At 53.7% G+C, this 22,262-nt stretch overlaps 1 protein-coding gene across 1 annotated transcript in view; it reads right to left on the bottom strand.

Moving 5' to 3' along the window:
• LOC147099632 (voltage-dependent T-type calcium channel subunit alpha-1I-like) overlaps positions 1-22,262 on the bottom strand; it is a 259,865-nt gene that overhangs the window by 161,995 nt on the left and 75,608 nt on the right. The window contains exons 8-9 of the mRNA XM_085969212.1: positions 21,143-21,434; positions 17,496-17,866 (exon numbers count right to left, since the gene is read on the bottom strand). Of these exons, the coding sequence (XP_085825338.1) occupies positions 17,496-17,866; positions 21,143-21,434 (663 nt within the window). The remainder of the gene's footprint in view (positions 1-17,495; positions 17,867-21,142; positions 21,435-22,262) is intronic.

Here is a 22,262-nt window from a genome sequence, read left to right as displayed (position 1 = left end):
AGAAGTGAGAGGCCAGTGTTGAATGCACTTAATTGGAATTAACCCTTTCATCCGTGGACAAAAGTGACCTATCACCAATTTCAGGGAAGGTAAAAAGATTCCATTTGGAAGAGCAGCAGAGGGGAGTTCTCCCACGTGTCCTGGGGCCAATATTAATCCCTCAAACAACATCACTAAAAACAGATGATCTGAACTTATCACACTGCTGTTTGTGGGAGCTTGCTGTGCGCACACTGGCATTTCCTACCTTAGAACAGTGACTACACTTCAAAAAGTACTTAATTGAGACTCCCAAAACAAGCGCTCTACTCGGAGCTCCGGCACGGCAAGAGAGCCCCAGGTGGGCAGAGGAAACGCTTCAAGGACACCCTCAAAGCCTCCTTGAAAAAGTGTAACATCCCCACCGACACCTGGGAATCCCTGGCCCAAGACCGCACAAAGTGGAGGAGAAGTATCCGGGAAGGCGCCGAACACCTCGAGTCTCTTCGCTGGTAGCAAGCGGAAGGCAAGCGCAGGCAGCGCAAGGAGCGCACGTCAACCCAAGCACCCCACCCACCCGCCCCTTCAACCACCGTCTGCCCCACCTGTGACAGAGACTGTAGATCCCGCATTGGACTCATCAGTCACCTGAGAACTCATTTTTAATGTGGAAGCAAGTCATCCTCGGTTCCGAGGGACTGCCTAAGAAGAAGAAGAAGACTTCATTGGCTGTAAAGCGCTTTAGGGATGTCCTGAAGTCATGAAAGGCGCTATATAAATGCAAGTTCTTTCTTTCTTTGCACAAGGTGTAATAATTACTCAGGGACTGAGCAACACTGGGAAATATGATTGGGAGTTTTCTGTGACCCTATTGGGCAAGCAGAGATTACAGAGGCTTAAAAATAATTGCTCTGAACCTATTTCGCTGTTTTTTTTCATGAGAGCACCCTGTGGTCCTTTGCTTTCCCGTATTTAAGGCACGTTTTACATCAATTAGCTCTAATTCAACACAGCGAATAGCGGAAGGAAACTTAAACGAATGCAAGGGAGACGAGGAGGTCCTTTCGTCTCTCGCTCTCTCTCTTCCCCCATTTAAGACTGACTAATTGAAAAGCAGCCATGAAGCAGGGAACAAATGGGGTTGAGTTAGAATACTTGTAAATGAGCTGAAGTGAGATGGCGCGCCAACAGATTTCACTCATTAGATCTGCAGGCTCCTGAGGTGTCGCATAACAACTCCACGGTGGCCTTGAGTCTCCGCACGTTGCCCAACAACCAGAGGGCGGTAGACTGAAATATAACAGACTCCGCCAGTTAAAAAATTCAGCAGCAACTCGCACGTCAGGAGCAGCACTGAGGGAGCGCCGCACTGTCGGAGGGGCAGGACTGAGGGAGCGCCGCACTGTCGGAGGGGCAGTACTGAGGGAGCGCCGCACTGTAGGAGGGGCAGTACTGAGGGAGCGCCGCACTGTCGGAGGGGCAGTACTGAGGGAGCGCCGCACTGTCGGAGGGGCAGTACTGAGGGAGTGCTGCACTGTCGGAGGGGCAGTACTGAGGGAGCGCCGCACTGTCGGAGGGGCAGTACTGAGGGAGCGCTGCACTGTCAGAGGGGCAGTACTGAGGGAGCGCTGCATTGTCAGAGGGGCAGTACTGAGGGAGTGCCGCACTGTCAGGGGGCAGTACTGAGGGAGTGCCGCACTGTCGGAGGGGCAGTACTGAGGGAGTGCCGCACTGTCAGAGCGGGTGCCGCACTGTCGGAGGGGCAGTACTGAGGGAGAGCCGCACTGTCGGAGCGTCAGTACTGTGGGAGCGCCGCACTGTCGGAGGGGCAGTACTGAGGGAGCGCCGCACTGTCGGAGGGGCAGTACTGAGGGAGCGCTGCACTGTCGGAGGGGCAGTACTGAGGGAGCGCCGCACTTTCGGAGGGGCGGTAATGAGGGAGTGCTGCACTGTCGGTGGGGCGGTACTGAGGGAGCGCCGCACTGTCGGTGGGGCAGTACTGAGGGAGCGCCGCACTGTTGGAGGGGCGGTACTGAGGGAGTGCCGCACTGTCGGAGGGGCGGTACTGAGGGAGCGCCGCACTGTCGGAGGGGCGGTACTGAGTGAGCACCGCACTGTAGGAGGGGCGGTACTGAGGAATCGCCGCACTGTCGGTGGGGCGGTACTGAGGGAGCGCCGCACTGTCGGAGGGGCAGTACTGAGGGAGCGCTGCACTGTCGGAGGGGCAGTACTGAGGGAGCGCTGCACTGTCGGAGGGGCAGAACTGAGGGAGTGCCGCACTGTCGGAGGGGCGGTACTGAGGGAGCGCCGCACTGACGGAGGGGCAGTACTGAGGGAGTGCCGCACTGTCGGAGGGGCAGTACTGAGGGAGCGCCACACTGTCTGAGGGGCAGTACTGAGAGAGCGCCGCACTGTTGGAGGGGCAGTACTGAGGGAGCACTGCACTGTCAGAGGGGCGGTACTGAGGGAGCAACGCACTGTCGGAGGGGCGGTACTGAGGGAGCGCTGCACTTTCGGAGGGGTGGTACTGAGGGAGCGCCGCACTGTCGGTGGGGCGGTACTGAGGGCGCACCGCACCGTTGGAGGGGCAGTAGTGAGGGAGCGCCACACTGTCGGAGAGGCAGTACTGAGGGAGGGCCGCACTGTCGGAGGGGCAGAACTGAGGGGGTGCCGCACTGTCGGAGGGGCAGTACTGAGGGAGTGCTGCACTGTCCGAGCGACAGTACTGAGGGAGCACCACACTGTCGGAGGGGCAGTACTGAGGAAGCGCCGTACTGTCAGATGGGCAGTACTGAGGGAACGCTGCACTGTCGGAGGGGCAGAACTGAGGGAATTCTGCACTGTCAGAGGGGCAGTACTGAGGGAGCACTGCACTGTCGGAGGGGCAGTACTGAGGGAGCGCTGCACTGTCGGAGGGGCAGTACTGAGGGAGCGCGGCACTGTCGGAGGGGCAGTACTGAGGGAGCGCTGCACTGTCGGAGCGGCAGTACTGAGGGAGCGCCGCACTGACGGAGGGGCAGTACTGAGGGAGTGCCGCACTGTCGGAGGGGCAGTACTGAGAGGGTGCCGCACTGTCGGAGGGGCAGTACTGAGGGAGCGCCACACTGTCTGAGGAGCAGTACTGAGAGAGCGCCGCACTGTCGGAGGGGCAGTACTGAGGGAGTGCTGCACTGTCGGAGGGGCGGTACTGAGGGAGCAACGCATTGTCGGAGGGGCAGTACTGAGGGAGCACTGCACTTTCGGAGGGGCGGTACTGAGGGAGCGCCGCACTGTCGGTGGGGCGGTAATGAGGGACCACCGCACTGTTGGAGGGGCAGTAGTGAGGGAGCGCCGCACTGTCGGAGAGGCAGTACTGAGGGAGCGCCGCACTGTCGGAGGGGCAGAACTGAGGGGGTGCCGCACTGTCGGAGGGGCAGTACTGAGGGAGTGCTGCACTGTCGGAGCGGCAGTACTGAGGGAGCACCACACTGTCGGAGGGGCGGTACTGAGGAAGCGCCGTACTGTCAGATGGGCAGTACTGAGGGAACGCTGCACTGTCGGAGGGGCAGAACTGAGGGAATTCTGCACTGTCAGAGGGGCAGTACTGAGGGAGCACCGCACTGTCGGAGGGGCAGTATTGAGGGAGCACCGCACTGTCGGAGGGACAGTACTGAGGGAGCACAGCACTGTCGGAGGTGCAGCACTGAGGGAGCGCCGCACTGTCGGAGGGGCAGTACTGAGGGAGCGCTGCCCTGTCGGAGGAGCAGTATTGAGGGAGCGCCGCACTGTCGGAGGGGCAGTACTGAGGGAGCGCCGCACTGTCAGAGAGGCAGTACTGAGGGAGCGCTGCACTGTCGGAGGGGCAGTACTGAGGGAGCGCCGCACTGTCAGAGGGGCAGTACTGAGGGAGCGCTGCACTGTCGGAGGGGCAGTACTGAGGGAGCGCCGCACTGTCAGAGGGCCAGTACTGAGGGAGCGCTGCACTGTCAGAGGGGCAGTACTGAGGGAGCGCCGCACTGTCGGAGGAGCAGTACTGAGGGAGCGCCGCACTGTCAGAGGGGCAGTACTGAGGGAGCGCTGCGCTGTCGGAGGGGTAGTACTGAGGGAGCGCTGCACTGTCGGAGGGGCAGTACTGAGGGAGCGTTGCACTGTTGGAGGGGCAGTACTGAGGGAGCGTTGCACTGTCGGAGGGGCAGTACTGAGGGAGTGCCGCACTGTCGGAGGTGCCGTCTTTCGGATGAGACGTTAAACTGAGGCTCCGTCTGCTCTCTCAGGTCGACGTTAAACATCCCATGGCACTATTCGAAGAAGAGCAGGGTCATTCTCCCCGGTGTCCTGGGGCCAATATTTATCCCTCAATCAACATAACAAAATAGATTAGCTGGTCATAATCACATTGCTGTTTGTGGGAGCTTGCTGGGCGCAAATTGATTGCTGCGTTTCCCACGCACTTCGAAAAGTACTTCATTGGCTGTAAAGCGCTTTGGGACGTTCTGAGATTATGAACGATTCTATAGAAATGCAAGTTCGTTCCTTCTTTCAAATGACTGTGGAGACTGTAGGAGACAGAGAGGACCGAGGGGGGCGAGGAGTTCCACAGCTTTGGGAGGTCCCGGAAAAGGAGAGCAGAAGAATAGATTGCTGAGAAGCCAAGGGCCAGGGAGGGGGGACACGGGGGCGAAAGGAAATAAGGTAAGGTTCAGGGCAGTGTGGAACTGCCAACTGTGATTGGATGTATACCTGGAGGTTGCATCACATGACCTGCTGCCTCCAACCGCCTCACCTGATCAAACAGCCCTTGTTTTTTTCTCCGTCTCCAATATATATTTTTTTTAAACTAATAAACGAAAGTGCTGAAAGAAAATGAAATAAAAAACCCAAATGATTCTCCCCTACGATTCTTCTCCCAGGAGTGTGGCTTGTAGCGGTGACCTGGAGATTAATCTTTAACTCCTGGAGACTCCAGGCCAGTCTTGGAGGGTTGGCTACTGTCGGACGGTGAGCTCAGACTGGAGGAGGAGCGGTAGACTGAAGGGGATCTTAGAATGAGTTGGAGTCTGTGTCATCCACTCGGTTAATGACACAGGACAAGATTTTAAAAAGCAGCTCACACATAGTGTGTATGATGTTGACTATATCACTCAGATGCTCCTCACGCCCACTTGCTCTCACTCCCTTGAGCACTGCGTACACCGAGTCTGCCACAAACTCTGGAGAAGGCCAGTCACAGACATGGAATGGTGTTTCATTCCATTGCCGCACATGCAGTATCATTCAATTTGCACTTAAAAGAAATAAAATGCGAGTTCCTTGAGACTCAAAAACCTACCTCTTCGACCAAGCTTCGGGTCACCAGTCCCAATATCTCCTTATGTGATCTCAGTGTCAAATTTTGTCCGATAATCGCTCCTGTGAAGCGCCGTGGGACGTTTTACTATGTTAAACTTGTTACCTGGATTGGGCGGGTTGTCTTATGAGGAAAGGTTGGACAGGCTAGCCTTGTATCCGCTGGAGTTTAGAAGAGTAAGAGGTGACTTGATTGAAACATATAAGATCCTTGAGGGGTCTGGACAGGGTGGATGTGGAGAGGATGTTTCCTCTTGTGGGAGAATCTAGAACTAGGGGTCGCTGTTTAAAAATAAGGGGTCGCCCGTTTAAGACAGAGATGAGGAGAATTTTTTTCTCACAGAGGGTCGTGAGTCTTTGGAACTCTCTTCCTCAGAGGGTGGTGGAAGCAGAGTCTTTGAATATTTTTAAGGCAGAGGTAGATAGATTCTTGGTGAGCAAGGGGGTGAAAGGTTATCGGGGGTAGGCGGGAATGTGGAGTAATCGGATCAGCCACGATCTTATTGAATGGCGGAGCAGGCTCGAGGGGCCGAGTGGCCGACTCCTGCTCCTAGTTCGTATGTTAAAGGCGCTATATAAATGCACGTTGTTGTTGTTGTTTGGGTGCAGTGCCAACTCTGCACGTTACTGTGTGGTCTACCATTTACCAGCTTGGCGCTAGCTGGGTTCTCTGCAATATTCACCCCCCACCCCCCCCCCCCCCGCAACCGATATCATTTGAAAAAAACACATGATCTAGTCATTGTCACATTGTTGTTTGTGGTACCTTGCTGTGCGCAAATTGGCCGGCGGCGCAGGTCAGCGAGCACGGAGGGTGACGGGTGAACGGGACTTGGTGCGAGTCGGGACACGGGCGGCTGAGTTTTTTGGATGAGCTCAAGTTTCCGGAGGCGGGGTGGGGGGGGGGGTGGGGGCGGGGGGGGGCGAGTTGGGAGGTCGGACCAGGCGAGCGTCGGAATAGTCGAGTCTGGAGGAGACAAAGGCGCGGACGAGGGTTCCAGCAGATGACGAGGCAGGCGGCGGAGTCACAGCTAAAGTGTACCAGAGGAGCGGCGACTGCCAGCCCCCCCCCCCCCGCTTACCCGCTCGCTCCCGTGGAGACATGAGGAAAGAGTCTACTTGAGCCAATTAAACTCTACTTATCAACTTATCACAGAGGTGGCACATGTGACTGGTTGAACAATGAGACTTTCACATCACCACCACAGTCCGACACCCCAATCTCACTCGGTGAAGCTGCATAAACAGGAAATAAATCTTTATTCTTAGTATTTGCAAGCAATGGAAAATAAATCTAAATATAACGTGCACTAGTGAACTGATGCTGTTTACAGAGGGAATAACAAATAGTCTACAGTACACACTGTGCTTGACAATAGTTAGAATACGTCCAATTTTGTGTATTTTGCATAAACAGTTTTTTAAAAAGCTGAACAACATATAAAGGAGAATTTGAGCCCCGATTTTAACTCAGAGCGGGGACTGGGAGCGGGTTGGCGGGGGGTGCGGGGTGGAAGTCAAAACCGCCCGGACATCAGCAGTGCGAGTCCCGGGAGATTTCAACTCATCTGCGTCGGCCCGGTCAGTCCGGTGGGAAGTGGCAATGGTCGGGAGGAGTCGGGGGGTCGGGAGGGGGGCCGGGAGCAGGAGGAGGAGGCCACTACCGGGGACTCGAAGGAACAGTCAACAAGTTGCGTTTGTATAACGCCTTTAATGTAGCAAAAAACACCCCGAGGCACTTCGCAAGAGCTGCAATCAAAACTAAATGGATGCCAATCCAGAGAAGGACAGATTCAGGGGGAGGGGGAGTGGGGGAGGGGGGTGACCAAACCTTGGGTGACAGAGGAGGGTCTCAAAGGAGGAAAGGGAGGTGGAGAAGCGGAGAGGTTTGGGGAGGGAATTCCAGAGATCAGGGCCTCGATGGCTGAAGGCACGGCCGCCCGTGGTGGGTTGAAGGTCGGGGGGTGATGGACAGGAGGCCAGAGTAGGGAAGAGGGGGAGTTGTATGGCTGGAGGAGTTTAGAAAGATAGGGAGGGGCCGAGCCCATGGGATGTCATAGAGTCATAGGGCCAGATTTTCAGTGTGCCATGAGGCGGGCTTTTAGGCATGCGGGGGGGCAAAAATACCGAATTCGGGGGTCCCGACACCATCCCGCCCAAAACCCACCTCCATGTAAGTTTCAAAGGAGACGGGTACCCGCCCCGCACTGGGACCCGCCGACCCGAGGCGGGAAGGGATTAGTGCCAATTAACTGCCTGTTAACAGGTAGTAAACAGGCAGTTTTTAGCCTAATCCCTATTTTAAGGGGTTTCGTGTGGGATTCCCGACGGCTCCAAACCACGCCAGCTTAGAGCAGGCGGGCCGTCGGGTTGAAGGACTTGGAGTGGTCGCGATGTCGGTGTTCAGGTGAGTGATGGGTGCATGAGTGCAAAGGTAAGTGTGTTTGGTGTGTCGAAAGTGTGTAAAGAAGTTTAAATTACCTGTACTTACCTTAACAGCCTTTCTTCTTCTAGGTTTCGGGAGTCCGTCACTCAGCCGGCACTGAAAGCAGAATGGCCGCGAGCTGTCAAAAGTGACAGCCTTCAGCTTTCAGTGCCGGTGAGAGTTCTAACTGAGTCTGTGTAGAAGGACTCAGGTTAGAAGTCAGACTGTCAGTGTTTGACAGCTTCAAACAGCTGTGAAACACTGATATGTCATCTGTCCACACCTCTTGACAGATGAAATTTCAGTCTGTGACGTCACCTGTTGCCGGGTGGCCCTCAATTGGCCTGCTGGGCCCGCTGGGCGGGCTCAACAAGGTCAATCAAGGGAAAATCACGTGGATTGGCCGGACATCGATGGAGGCGGGACTAAAACCTGAAAGTTGTAGTCCCGCCTCCTTCCCGACTGCTGAATGAAAATCCAGCCCATACAGTTATACAGTACAGAAAGAGGCCCTTCGGCCCATCGTGTCCGCGCCGGCCATCAAGCCCTATCTATTCTAATCCCATTTTCCAGCACTTGGTCCGTAGCCTTGTATGCTATGCCGTTTCAAGTGCTCATCTAATTGCTTCTTGAATGTTGTGAGGGTTCCTGCCTCCACACCCTTTCAGGCAGTGAGTTCCAGATTCCAACCACCCTCTGGGTGAAAAAGCTTTTCCTCAAATCCCCTCTAAACCTCGTGCCCCTTACCTTGAAACTATGCCCCCTTGTTATTGACCCCTCTACGAAGGGGAAAAGTTCCTTTCTATCTACCCTATCTATGCCCCTCATAATTTTGTACATGTCTACTGATAATAAATAGAAAGAGATATTATTATTTGCCTCTCCTCATTTGACGAGTTGTTAAGCCCTGCCACTGTCCTGTCAAAGCTGCAAGTCGTTGATTTTCTTTCTGCCTCTCACGATTTTTTTTTTACACACATTAAGGTGAAAGATGTCAGGACCAGAAACACTGTCAGACACGTCCCAGGTCAGGTACAGACCAGCTTGGAGTGTGTTGAAGCTCCCTCTACACCACAGCAACAACAGAACTTGTGTCTATATAGCGCCTTTAATGTAGTAAAATGTCCCAGAACACTTCACAGGAGCGATTATCAAACAAAATTTGACACCGAGCTACATAAGGAGATGTTCGGACAGGTGACCAAAAGCTTGGTCACAGAGGTAGGTTTTAAGGAGCGTCTTAAAGGAGGAGAGAGGCGGAGAAGTTTATGGAGGGAATGTAGGTATTCTGCGGCGAGTGTCTCACCTCCCGACTCCCCAAAGCCTTTCCACCATCTACAAGGCACAAGTCAGGAGTGTGATGGAATACTCTCCACTTGCCTGGATGAGTGCAGCTCCAACAACACTCAAGAAGCTCGACACCATCCAGGACAAAGCAGCCCGCTTGATTTGCCCCCCATCCACCACCTTAAACATTCACTCCCTCTACCACCGGCGCACCGTGGCTGCAGTGTGTACCATCTACAAGATGCACTGCAGCAACTCGCCAAGGCTTCTTCGGCAGCACCTCCCAAACCCGCGACCTCTACCACCTAGAAGGACACGGGCAGCAGGCGCATGGGCAAAAAAATCCAGGCTGACACTCCAGTGCAGTACTGAGGGAGCGCCGCACTGTCGGAGGGACAGTGCTGAGGGAACGCCGCACTGTCGGAGGGGCAGTACTGAGGGAGTGCCGCACTGTTGGTGGGGCAGTGCTGAGGGAATGCCGCACTGTCGGAGGCGCAGTACTGAGGGAGTGCTGCACTGTTGGAGGGGCAGTACTGAGGGAGCGCCGCATTGTCGGAGGGGCAGTACTGAGGGAGCGCCACACTGTTGGAGGGGCAGTACTGAGGGAGTGCCACACTGTTGGAGGGGCAGTACTGAGGGAGCGCCGCATTGTCGGAGGGGCAGTACTGAGAGAGCGCTGCACTGTCGGAGGGGCAGTACTGAGGGAGCGCCGCACTGTCGGAGGGGCAGTACTGAGGGAGTGCCGCATTGTCGGAGGGGCAGTACTGAGGGAGCGCCGCATTGTCGGAGGGGCAGTACTGAGGGAGCGCCACACTGTTGGAGGGGCAGTACTGAGGGAGCGCCACACTGTTGGAGGGGCAGTACTGAGGGAGCGCCGCATTGTCGGAGGGGCAGTACTGAGGGAGCGCTGCACTGTCGGAGGGGCAGTACTGAGGGAGCGCTGCACTGTCTGAGGTGCCGTCTTTCGGATGAGAGTTTAAACCAAGGCCCCATCTGCTCTCTCAGGTGGACGTAAAAGATTCCACAGTCACTATTTCGAAGAAGAGTAGGGGAGTTATCCCTGTTGTCCTGGGGCCAATATTTATTCCTCAACCCACATAACAAAAACAGATTATCTGATCATTATCACATGGCTGTTTGCGGGAGCTTGCTGTGCGCAAATTGTCTGCCACGTTTCCTACATTACAACAGTGACTACACTTCAAAAAGTACTTCATTGGCTGTAAAGCACTTTGGGATGTCCGGTGGCCGTGAAAGGCGCTATAGAAATGCGAGTCTTTCTTTTAATCCTGATTGGCACGGCCCAGCCCTCAACTCACCGTCGGACGTTTCTGGGTTTGATTGGACATATTCCTGGAGGTTGTATCACATGACCTCCCACCGCCAACCTTCCCCCCCGCCCGCTCAAACACCCCTTTTTTTCGCACCTCCAATATTTTTATAACTGATAAAACGCAAAATGTTCAAAGAAAATTATTTTTAAAAACACAGTCACACTTCTTTTAATGGCCCCTATGATTTGTTTTCTTCTGTGTTTACTCGTAGCCGTGTCCAGTAGATTAATGTTTAATTCCTGGAGACTCAACAACAACAACCTGTATTTATATAGCGCCTTTAACGTAGTAAAACGTCCCAAGGTGTTGCACAGGATTATTTTAAGAGAAAAAATTTGACACCGAGCCCCATAAGGATAAATTAGGGCAGGTGACCAAAAGCTTGGTCAAAGAGGTCGGTTTTAAGGAGCGTCTTAAAGGAGGAAAGAGAAGTAGCGAGGCAGAGAGGTTTAGGCAGGGAATTCCAGAGCTTAGGGCCAAGGAAACAGAAGGCACGGCCGCCAATGGTGGAGCGATTTATAATCAGGGATGGTCAGGAGGGCAGAATTGGAGGAGCGCAGATATCTCGGTGGGTTGTGGGGCTGGGGGAGATTACAGAGATAGGGAGGGGCGAGGCCATGGAGGGATTTGAAAACAAGGATGAGAATTCTGAAATCGAGGCGTTGCTTAACCGGGAGCCAATGTAGGTCAGCGATCACAGGGGTGATGGGCGAACGGGACTTGGTGCGAGTTAGGACACGGGCAGCAGAGTTTTGGATGACCTCAAGTTTAGGTAGAGTGGAATGTGGGAGGCCGGCCAGGAGTGCGTTGGAATAGTCGAGTCTAGAGGTGACAAAGGCAGGGATGAGGGTTTCAGCAGAAGCTGAGCTGAGGCGGGGCGGAGACGAGCGGTGTTACGGAGGGGGAAGTAGGCGGTCTCAGTTATGCCGCGGATGTGTGGTCGGACTCCAGGTCAATTCTGGAGGATTGGCAACAACGTTCCCGCTAAGCTGTGCGACCGCCTGGCGGTCCTGTCCAGGCCGCTCGTTGGTTTTTCAATGGGAGAAACCGCGCACGTGCGCAATTTTGAACGGGCCGCGTGACCCATCAAAGGGGCCGCCCACCCAAAATAAAATGGGGGGGAGCGTTGGTTGGCGACCCTTGCGGTGCGTGAACCCCAAGTCCTAGGCCAAATTTACGGTAGAAGGTTTTGCCCATCGATGAGCAGCACCAAGCTGAAATAGTCTCAATTGTTGATCTCTGTGTCTGGGCAAAGTGCCGAGACAGGAGTGGTTAAGCACACCCTAGGAAAGAATATAAAAAGCAGCAGCTTCTTTTTCTTTGTTCCTTTCACTGACCGAGTGACTGTGTCGAGCCTAGAGTGAGCGAAAAAAATAAAGCAAACAAAAATAAATGCTCCTTAAATGTCAAAGTCCTGAGTGACCTTTTGAAATTGCCAGCCTGTTCGATCACTCATTAACTGTTTCAGTACTCTGTCTACTGTCAACAGTGCCGGCGAGATTCTACCGATATCCATCAGCCGCTTCCCAATCACAGACACGCTACCAAATCCCAGTTACAGTCACTCTCCCCAGTTACTGCCTACTGCCACCTCCGTAACATCGCCCGTCTCCGCCCCTGCCTCAGCTCATCCGCTGCTGAAACCCTCATCCCTGCCGTTGTTACCTCCAGACTCGACTATTCCAACGCACTCCTGGCCGGCCTCCCACATTCCACCCTACGCAAACTTCAGCTCATCCAAAGCTCTGCAGTCCGTGTCCTAACTCTCACCGAGTCCCGTTCGCCCATCACCCCCTGTTGCTCACTGACCTACTTTGGCACCTCGTCCGGCAACGCCTCGATTTTAAAATTCTCATCCTAGTGTTTAAATCCCTCCATGGCCTTGCCCCCTCCCTATCTCGGTAACCTCCTCCAGCCCCACAACCCTCGGTGATCTCCGCACTTCACTAATTCTGGCCTCTTGAGCATCCCCGATTTTAATCGCTCCACCATTGGCGGCCGTGCCTTCAGCTGCCTGGGCCCCGAGCTCTGGAATTCCCTCCCTAAATATCGTTCTACCTCTAGTTTAATACATACTCCAACCTACTTAAAATAAGCAGAGCAGTATTAAAACAGCAGGCCCAGAAATATTAAACGAAGAGTTAAGCATTCATCGATTATCGCCCAAACTAATGTCTGACCTCTTTCCGATTAGGTGTCAGCTGTGGCTCAGTGGGCAGCACTCCCGCCTCTGAGTCAGAAGGTCGTGGGTTCAAGTCAAACTCCATGAGACTTGAACACAGAAAGCTAGGCTGACACTCCCAGTGCAGTGCTGAGGGAGTGCTGCACTGTCAGAGGTGCCGTCTTTCTAATGAGACGTTAAACCGAGGCCCCGTCTGCTCTCTCAGGTGGATGTAAAAGATCCCCTGGCACTATTTCAAAGAAGAGCAGGGGGGCGTTCTCCCCGGTGTCCTGGAGCCAATATTTATCCCTCAACCAACATAACACAAACAGATGATCTGGTCATTATCACATTGCTGTTTGTGGGAGCTTGTTATGCGCAAATTGGCTGCCGCATTTCCTACATTACAACAGTGACTCCACTTCAACAAGTACTTCATTGGCTGTATAGCACTTTGAGACATCCAGTGGTCGTGAAAGGCGCTATAGAAATGCAAGTCTTTCTTTTTTAAGTCGGTCTACAACATTTACACTCGGCCTTTTCCCAATCGGGTGAAATGATCGATTCCTGACTCTCCTCCACAGTCCGTTTTGGCAACAGGGTATAACTGAAGCTCGCAGGATGAAAGGTTTAATCCCTTTGTTGAGGACAGACACACAGCTGGCCGTAACCCATAGCGGGGAGATGGAAGTGTTCATCCCCTGGGGAGAGAATGGCTCTTTCCCCATGTTGTCAGTGAGTGACGGCACAAATTGCTACTGCTGTCAGCTTTATTACAAAACTGAGCCCTGTTCCTAGCTCAGAAACATGATGATCTCACAGACCCGAGACCTTAGAAAAGACTACGGCAACCAGCGGGAACCCTGTGAGAAACACCTTGGCAGGGCAGGGCCCAGCGTCTGTGCCCACCTCTCCTAGAGTTCCCAATCTTGGCCAAGCTGCTGGAGTGGGTGAGGGAGCAGCCCAGAATGAAGATGGGGGAGGATTGAGAGGACATCAGCTCCAAACTCTCAGTCATAAAATGTGCATGTCCAGGAGACACTGGGAGGAAAGGGGATAAAAATTACATACAGCCCAGAAACAGGCCATTCGGCCCAACTGGTCCGTGCCGGTGTTTATGCTCCACACCAGCCTCCTCCCACCCCTCTTCAGCTCACCCTATCAACATATCCTTCTATTCCTTTCTCCCTCATGTGTTTATCCAGCTTCCCCTTAAAGGCATCTATACTATTCGCCTCAACCACTCCCTGTGGTAGCAAGTTCCACATTCTCACCACTCTCTGGGTAAAGAAGTCTCTCCTGAATTCCCGATTGGATTTATTAGCGACTGTCTTCTATTGATGGCCCCTAGCTTCAGTCAGAGCATACTTGGAAATGTAGATGGAATGTAGCCAGCAGCATCCTCACTTGGACAGCGACTCAGTCCAATGCTTGTAGTACTCTCCATTATCTCTAGATGTCTCTAGCCCACTTTATAAATGCTGTGTATGATGCAAGCAACACTATGGGGGTAATTTTAACCCCAAAATGAGGGGGTTTGGGTCGGGTGGGAAGTTAAAATTTAAAACATTTCAAACCCGGACTTGCCTTGAACCCGCCCACTTTCGGTTTTAACGGAGGCGGGGGGTGCGGGGGTGCGGGGGCGACCAACTTGCTCCCAGGAGGCTGCCCATATTTAAATGAGGCTGTGCGCCTAAGATTTTTTCCCTCTTCCAGCTTTAATGCTGGTTGGCTGGGTTACCCGGGCCTCGGGAAACCCGGCAGCTAAAGAGAGGCAAGGACTGCTGCATGGAAGAGGTAAGTGCTTTTCCAGCACTGCTTGTGGGCCAGTCCTCCTCGGCCCTCAATCTTCTCCCCCACCCACCCGATTTCTCCGGGCCTGCCCCCCCCCCCACCAATCGATGCCCCTGATCTCTCCCCCGCTCCTCTCCGCTCCCCGGCTGTGGACTGGTGCCGCAGGCCTACCCGCCCGACAGCCAGCCTTCCACTCTGGCTGGCTGCGGCAGGCGAACGGATTCCAAAAATGGTGATATGGACATCCTATCGAATTTAAAGGTTCCTCCGGGTTTCCCGAATACGAAACTGCCGCCCCCCATCCCGCCCCACTCCCTCCCCTCCTTCCTGGCCTATGTCCTTGAGTTAAACACCAAAGAGTTTCTGGTGAATCAGCTGATGCTTGTGCGGGCTTGGGTACGCCAATGTGTATAAATTGCCAAGAAGACTTCGAGGTGACCTGATAGAGGTGTTCAAAATTCTGAATGGGCGAGACAGGGTAGATGTGGAGAGAATGTTTCCCCTTGTGGGAGAATCCAAAACCAGGAGCCATCAATACAAGATAGTCACTAATAAATCTAATAGGGAATTCAGGAGAAACTTCTTTACCCAGAGAGTGATGAGAATGTGGAACTCGCTGCCATAGGGAGTGGTTGAGGCGAATAGTATCGATGCTTTCAAAAGCAAACTAGGCGAGCACATGAGAGAAAAGGGAATAGAGAGAGACACTGAAAGGCTGAGGTGAGGGAGGTGGAATGGGAGGAGACTCGTGGGGAGTATAAACGTCAGCACAGACTAGTTAGTTCGAATGGCCTGTTTCTGTGTTGTATATTCCATGTAATTCCAAGTAAAATTGCCAAGCAGAACCGCTAAACATAGACTTTCCCAGCAGCCAGTCTTCGGGAGTCCCGGTTTACACCACTTTGATTCGAGAACCCACTGGGACCAGAACGGACTTCGCGCAATATGAATGCTTCCGATGCCTGGCGCCGTGGAGCGGCGAGACACAGGCCCGCCTTTCCCACACTGGCGAGTTCCTGATCTCGGCCGCGCCGGTGCCGGGATAGCCATAACAACAGCCCACAGCGAGGAAGAGGAACCTACTCCCAACGTGCTTCATAATCGGCAGCTCAGTGTGAACTCGAAACACTTGTAGGAGCAGAATAAAGCCATTAGACTCAACAAGTCCTTTCCCTCTCCAGAGATACATCCGATTGCCTCTTGAACCCGTGTAGAGTGCGCACTTTGATGGCATTTCTTGGTAACGGAAGCCATGACCTATTACCCTGGGGGCGAAAACAGTTCTATCTGACTTCACCTTTAACCTTTCACCACCCCCCCTCATTCCAGTGATGGAGGCCTGGGAGCAGACTGCCCATCCACCAGCTTAGGCCCCGGTTGTCACACGAGGTAGTTAGGGGCAACACACAAAAAACACAAAGCAAGAGTCGATCCCCAAAGGAGCAAATTTTGACACAAGCCCTGCAGCGCTCCAAATTTCCTCCCAATTCAAAGATGGGGCTCAGCCCGCGGAAGGAGGGGAAGTCACTTGCACAACGACTGGACATAATGTTCCTTCCGCTCGGGAGCCTGGCACAGCTTGACTCACAGACAAACAAACTATATTATATTAGTCTGACTCATCAGCAGAATAGTGAGCGTATCAACGGTGCTTAAAGGAGACAGGGACTCCAAAGGCTAGCAATAATACGAAATTAGGGACCGGCAGCCTCTCTGTGATTCATTTAACCTGCTTTAACATCGTGCCAAAAAACAAAGAAACAAAGGACTTCAGAAAATGCTGCGTTTACAAAGGCTTCTCGAAAAGAGATGGCGTTGGCCGTGGATCAGTGGGCAGCGCTCTCGCCTCTGAATCACAAGATCGTGGGTTCGAGTCCCCACTCCAGAGACTTGAGCCCGTAATCCAGGGTGATACTCGCAGTGCCAGTACTGAGGGAGCGCCGCACTGTCGGAGGGGCAGTACTGAGGGAGTGCCGCACTGTCGGAGGGGCAGTACTGAGGGAGCGCTGCACTGTCGGAGGGACAGTACTGAGGGAGCACCGCACTGTCAGAGGGGCAGTACTGAGGGAGCGCCGCACTGTCGGACGGTCAGTACTGAGGGAGCGCCGCACTGTCGGAGGGGCAGTACTGAGGGAGCGTTGCACTGTCGGAGGGGCAGTGCTGAGGGAGTGCCACACTGTCGGAGGGGCAGTACTGAGGGAGCGCTGCACTGTCAGAGGGGCAGTACTGAGGGAGCGCTGCACTGTCAGAGGGGCAGTACTGAGGGAGCGACGCACTGTCGGAGGGGCAGTACTGAGGGAGCGCCGCACTGTCGGAGGGGCAGTACTGAGGGAGCGACGCACTGTCGGAGGGGCAGTACTGAGGGAGCGCCGCACTGTCGGAGGGGCAGTACTGAGGGAGTGCCGCACTGTCGGACGGTCAGTACTGAGGGAGCGCCGCACTGTCGGAGGGGCAGTACTGAGGGAGCGTTGCACTGTCGGAGGGGCAGTGCTGAGGGAGCGTTGCACTGTCGGAGGGGCAGTGCTGAGGGAGCTCCGCACTGTCGGAGGGTCAGTACTGAGGGAGCTCCGCACTGTCGGAGGGTCAGTACTGAGGGAGCGTTGCACTGTCGGAGGGGCAGTGCTGAGGGAGCGTTGCACTGTCGGAGGGGCAGTGCTGAGGGAGCTCCGCACTGTCGGAGGGGCAGTGCTGAGGGAGCGCCGCACTGTCGGAGGGTCAGTACTGAGGGAGCTCCGCACTGTCGGAGGGTCAGTACTGAGGGAGCGCCGCCCTGTCGGAGGGGCAGTACTGAGGGAGTGCTGCACTGTTGGTGGCCGGTGCAGACACGATGGGCCGAATGGCCTCCTTCTGCGCCGTAGATTGCTATGATTCTACGATTGACAAGATCCTGCCTTCATCCCGTTTCCCAATTCTAATGGCAAAAACATGGGGTGGAAAGTGCAGAGTGCTAAAAACTCTGGTCTCCATATTCCACACACAAATTACCACTAACACGTGCCTGAACTTCAGAATTGCCTATTTTTCTCGGTGTATGTATCCTCTCCTCAGGTGTCGTGCTTCCTCTCCCACCTGCAGCTCATTTGCAGCGATCTCACTAACAGCAACAGCTGGCTGAGCTCGGTGGCTTCAGTAAATCATTTCAAATGTTAATTAAACGGCAGCCTAGCGAGAAGTGTCATTAAGGTTCTACCTGCTCGTGGTGCTCGATCCCCATGCTGATGGTGTTGATCAGTATTGCCATCATGATCCCGCGGTTGAAGTATTTGCTCTCCACGATGCTGGTCAGCTTGCAACGCACTTCGCCCCACAATTCAACGCACCAGCTCCTCTCCCCGCCCTTCCTTCCCCTCCCCCGGGTTTCCAACTCCGCCTCTGTGCCGGCCTCCGCCTGGCGCGCCGCTCCGGCCTCTGTGCCCGCCTGATCCGGGGCCTTGGCTGCGGGGGCCTGTTCGGCGCTGCTGCATTGGGGGCAGTGGCCCGCTTCCGAGGCCAAGGTCAGGGCAATCGGCTGGACGATGGCGTGCGGCGTGTACTCCAGATTCTCCGTCACTTGGTAGTGCCCTGAAAAGGAGAGAGCAGATGTGAAGAAGGGAGATCAAGGCACAGCGAAGAATGCTGAGGGATAAATATTGGGCCCAGGCCACCAGGGAGAAGGCCCCTGTTCTTTCTTTAAAATAGTGGCTGTTATAAATCTCATCATCAAGAAACTACTCATGAAATAACACTGGACGGCCAGCTGGTGGCGCCGTCCAAGGAGTATAAATACTCGGGCGTCGGCCCCAGCTTGCCCAGGGACATTTTGTAAGACAAGGAACTAGTGAAGTACAACTAGACCTCCATGTTCTGAAACAAGTTGATTAAAGCCTTGCTTTATGCTTGAACCAAGTGCGTAGTGAGTTTTATTACGTCAGTGGCCGTGGGATCTTTTACGTCCACCTGAGAGAGCAGGCGGAGTCTTGGTTTCACTCTTATCTCTTTCACTCTGTGCTGCTCTCTTATCTCCCTCACGCCTGGAGTTCCTCACAATGCTGCTGTCCTTTGGGCCTGAGCTCGCTTCACTTTGGTTTCTCAATTTAAAAAAAAAGCACACATTTGGTTTGTGATTTCACAGAAACAAATTTATATGAAATGAGTCTGCTATTTCGATCGAGGCGTTTGATACCGACACATTAACACATTCTTCATTGATATCGGTGAACCCAATCGCCTAGCACTTTGCATGACAATTGAATCTGCATTAGTCCCAGCCCTTGCTGATGATCAAACCCAATTGCACGCGAGAGCTTCAATGCTGAACAGATTACAGTCGCACTTCATAAATATTCTATGGTCTGTTGTAAAGGGCATTAGTGGGGGGGAAAAAAACAATGAACAGGTGAGTTGTTTTCTGAAACAACTGAGTTTACGCAGCTCCCATCAGACAGGCAGCTCCAGTCTGTGACCTAGAGATTCGGTCGTGCAGTGCTCTGTTTGTCCGATGCTAAACGGCCTCCACTGGTGGCAGCTGAGGCTCAGTGGGTCGCTCTCTTGCCTGTGAGTCAGTAGAGTGTTGGGTTCAGGTCCCCGCTCCAGAGACTTGAGCACATAATCCAGACTGACACCTTCTCCTTCTCCTCCTTAGGCAGTCCCTCGGGACCGAGGATGACTTGCTTCCTCACTAAAAATGGGTTCTCAGGTGACTGATGAGTCCAGTGCGGGACCTACAGTCTCTGTCACAGGTGGGGCAGACGGTGGTTGAAGGGGCGGGTGGGCGGGGTGCTTGGCTTGATGTGCGCTGTTTGTGCTTGGCTTCCGCTTGCTCCCAGCGAAGAGACTCGAGGTGTTCAGAGCCTTCCCGGATGCTCCTCCTCCACTTTGTGCGGTCTTGGGCCAGGGATTCCCAGGTGTCGGTGGGGATGTTACACTTTTTCAATGAGGCTTTGAGGGTGTCCTTGAAGCGTTTCCTCTGCCCACCTGGGGCTCTCTTGCCGTGCCGGAGCTCCGAGTAGAGCGCTTGTTTTGGGAGTCTCGTATCGGGCATGAGGACGATGTGACCCGTCCATCAGAGCTGACTGAGCGTGGTCAAAGCTTCGATGCTGGGGATGTGGGCCTGAGCAAGAACACTGACGTTGGTGCGCCTATCCTGCCAATGGATTTGCAGGATCTTGCGGAGGCAGCGTTGGTGGTACCTCTCCAGTGCTTTGAGGTGACTGCTGTACATGGTCCATGTCTCTGAGGCATACAGCAGGGCAGGTATCACTGCTGTTCTGTAGACCATGAGCTTAGTGCCGGGTTTGAGGTCCTGGTCTTCAAACATTCTCTTCCTCAGGCGACCGAAGGCTGCACTGGCACACTGAAGGCGGTGCTGGACTTCGTCGTCGACGTCTGCCCTTGTTGACAGTAGGCTCCCGAGGTATGGAATGGTCCACATTGCTCAAGGCCCTGTTGTGGATTTTGATAATCAGGGGGCAGTACTGTGTGGCGGGGGCAGGTTGGTAGAGGACCTTTGTCTTACGGATGTTTAGTGTAAGGCCCATGCTCTCGTATACTTCGGTGAAGGTGTTTACGATGGTTTGGAGTTCGACCTCCGAGTGAGTGCAGACGCAAGCGTCGTCTGCATACTGTAATTCGACGGCAGAGGATGGGACGGCCTTGCATCTGGACTGGAGGCGACGGAAGTTGAACAGTTTCCCGTTTGTTCTGTAAATTAGCTCCACTCCAGTGGGGAGCTTACTGAGGGTGAGATGGAGCATTGCAGCCAGACTGACACACCCAGTGCAGTGTTGTGGGAGTGCTGCACTGTCGGAGGTGCCGTCTTTCGGAATGAGACGTTAAACCAAGGCTCCCGTCTGCGCTCTCAGGTGGGCGTAAAAGATCCCAAGGCCAGTATTTTGAAGAAGAGCAGGGGAGTTCACCCCCAGTGTCCTGGGACCAATATTTATCCCTCAATCAACATCACTAAAAAAACAGATTATCTGGCCATTATGATAGCAAAATACTGCAGATGCTGGAAATCCAAAATAACAGCAGAAAATGCTGGAAAAACTCAGCAGGCCAGGCAACATCCGTGGAGAGAGAAATAGAGTCAACGTTTCGGGTCAAAACCCTTTGTCAAGACTAAAGAAGCACAGGAAATGAAATAGATTAAGAGGCCAGGCTGGGAGAGAACAAAAGAGAAGAAGAGACATTAAGAGGTATTCAAAACGAGACGAGATGGTGATAGAACTAGTGGAGGCAAAAGACGGCTCTAGATGAGGTGTGAAATGCGCTGGCAGAATGGGAGACAGCTGCCATGTGGGAGAGAGAAAAAAAAAGAGAGAAGGGGGGGGGGGGTGGGAAACCAAAACAAAGGTGTGGATAAAAAATATAAGTAAAAATGTAATGGGGGCCGAGGTTATGATCTGAAATTGTTGAACTCGATATTGAGTCCGGAAGGCTGTAAAGTGCCTAATCGGAAGATGAGGTGCTGTTCCTCGAGTTTACGCTGAGCTTCCGTGGAACAATGCACGAGGCCGAGGACGGTGAGGTCCGAGTGGGAATGGAGCGGTGAATTAAAATGACAGGTGACCGGAAGCTCGGGGTCACCCTTACGGACTGCATTTGCCATTATCTCACTGCTGTTTGTGGGAGCTTGCTGTGCGCAAATTGGCTGCCACGTTTCCCACATTACAACAGTGACCACACTTCAAAAAGTACTTCATTGGCTGTAAAGCACTTCGGGACGTCCTGAGGTTGTGAAAGGCGCGATAGAAATGGGAGTTTATTTTTGTGTAACCATTACAGATGCTTTCCTGTACATTATAGGGTCTATAGAATTAAATATCTTTCATTACCCGCCTCGCCCGCCCGGTTACCTACCGCACTCCTTCTGGCAGAGGCCGAGATTGGAAGCTCTTCGGTTGCCGTGACGCCGGGTTTGGAGGCTGGCGTAGAGTCCCACCGTGCGGCGCTTCGCCTTGCGCAGGATGTGGCACACGTACTGGAAGATCTCCTCGTAGCAGTCGCCTGGCTCGGCGAAGCTGGCCATGGTGCTGGACGAGAGGTAGTGGGCGCGGTGCTCCTGCATCAGCTGGTGCTCTCGCTGTTTCGTCTCCGAGAACTGCGTCGCTATGACAACCAAGCACAGGTTAATCATGAAGAACGAACCTACCTGAGGGAAGAGAAGGAGAGGGAGCGTAAATAGGAACCGCTCGAGGAAACAGCGCCCCGGAGGATGATGTAGCGCAGGAGGAGGCCGTTCGGCCCATCGTGCCTCTGCCGGCCCTTTGAACGAGCTCTCCAATTAATCCCACTTCCCCCCTGCTCTTTCCCCCGTAGTCCTGCAAATTATTCCCCCTCAACTATTTATCCAATTCCCTTTTGAAAGTTATTATTGAATCTGTTTCATCTGAATCATCTTTCAGTCAAGCACATTACAGCCTTCTGGCCTCAACAATGAGCTGAACAATGTTAGATCATAACCGCCGCTCCCATTTTCTCGGACAGCAGGTGTTGGTAATGATTCGGCTGTTGCCATTTACACCTCCTCTGGACCCATCTTTTGTTTCTTTATTTGTCCCATTGTCCCCTTTCGCCTTGCACCATCATCCCTTTAACCTCTGTGACCTCCTCCAACCGACAACACTCCGAGATCGCTGCGCTCCTCCAGTTCTGGCCTCTTGCGCATCCTCCCGATTTCCATCGCTCCACCATTGGCGGCCGTGCCTTCAGCTGCCTGGGCCCTGAGCTCTGGAATTCCCTCGCTAAACCTCTCCGCCTCTCTCTCCTCTTTTAAGACGCTCCTTAAAACCGACCTCTTTGACCCAAGCTTTTGGTCACCTGTCCTAATCTCTCCTTGTGTGGCTTGGTGTCAATTTTTGTCTGATAATCGCTCCTGTGAAGCACCTCGGGACATTTTACGATGTTAAGGGCACTATATAAATGCAAGTTGTTGTTGTGGTAATCTCTCCTGCGCTCCACCCTATCACAACCCTTCGCC

Source organism: Somniosus microcephalus, chromosome 28 (assembly GCF_052327205.1).
Source record: "Somniosus microcephalus isolate GS21.2 chromosome 28, FLI_Smic_1.0, whole genome shotgun sequence".
NCBI classification, from domain to species: Eukaryota; Metazoa; Chordata; class Chondrichthyes; order Squaliformes; family Somniosidae; genus Somniosus; species Somniosus microcephalus.
The sequence above is the reverse complement of the archived record's forward strand: the minus strand, read 5'-3'. Positions and strand labels throughout refer to the sequence as shown.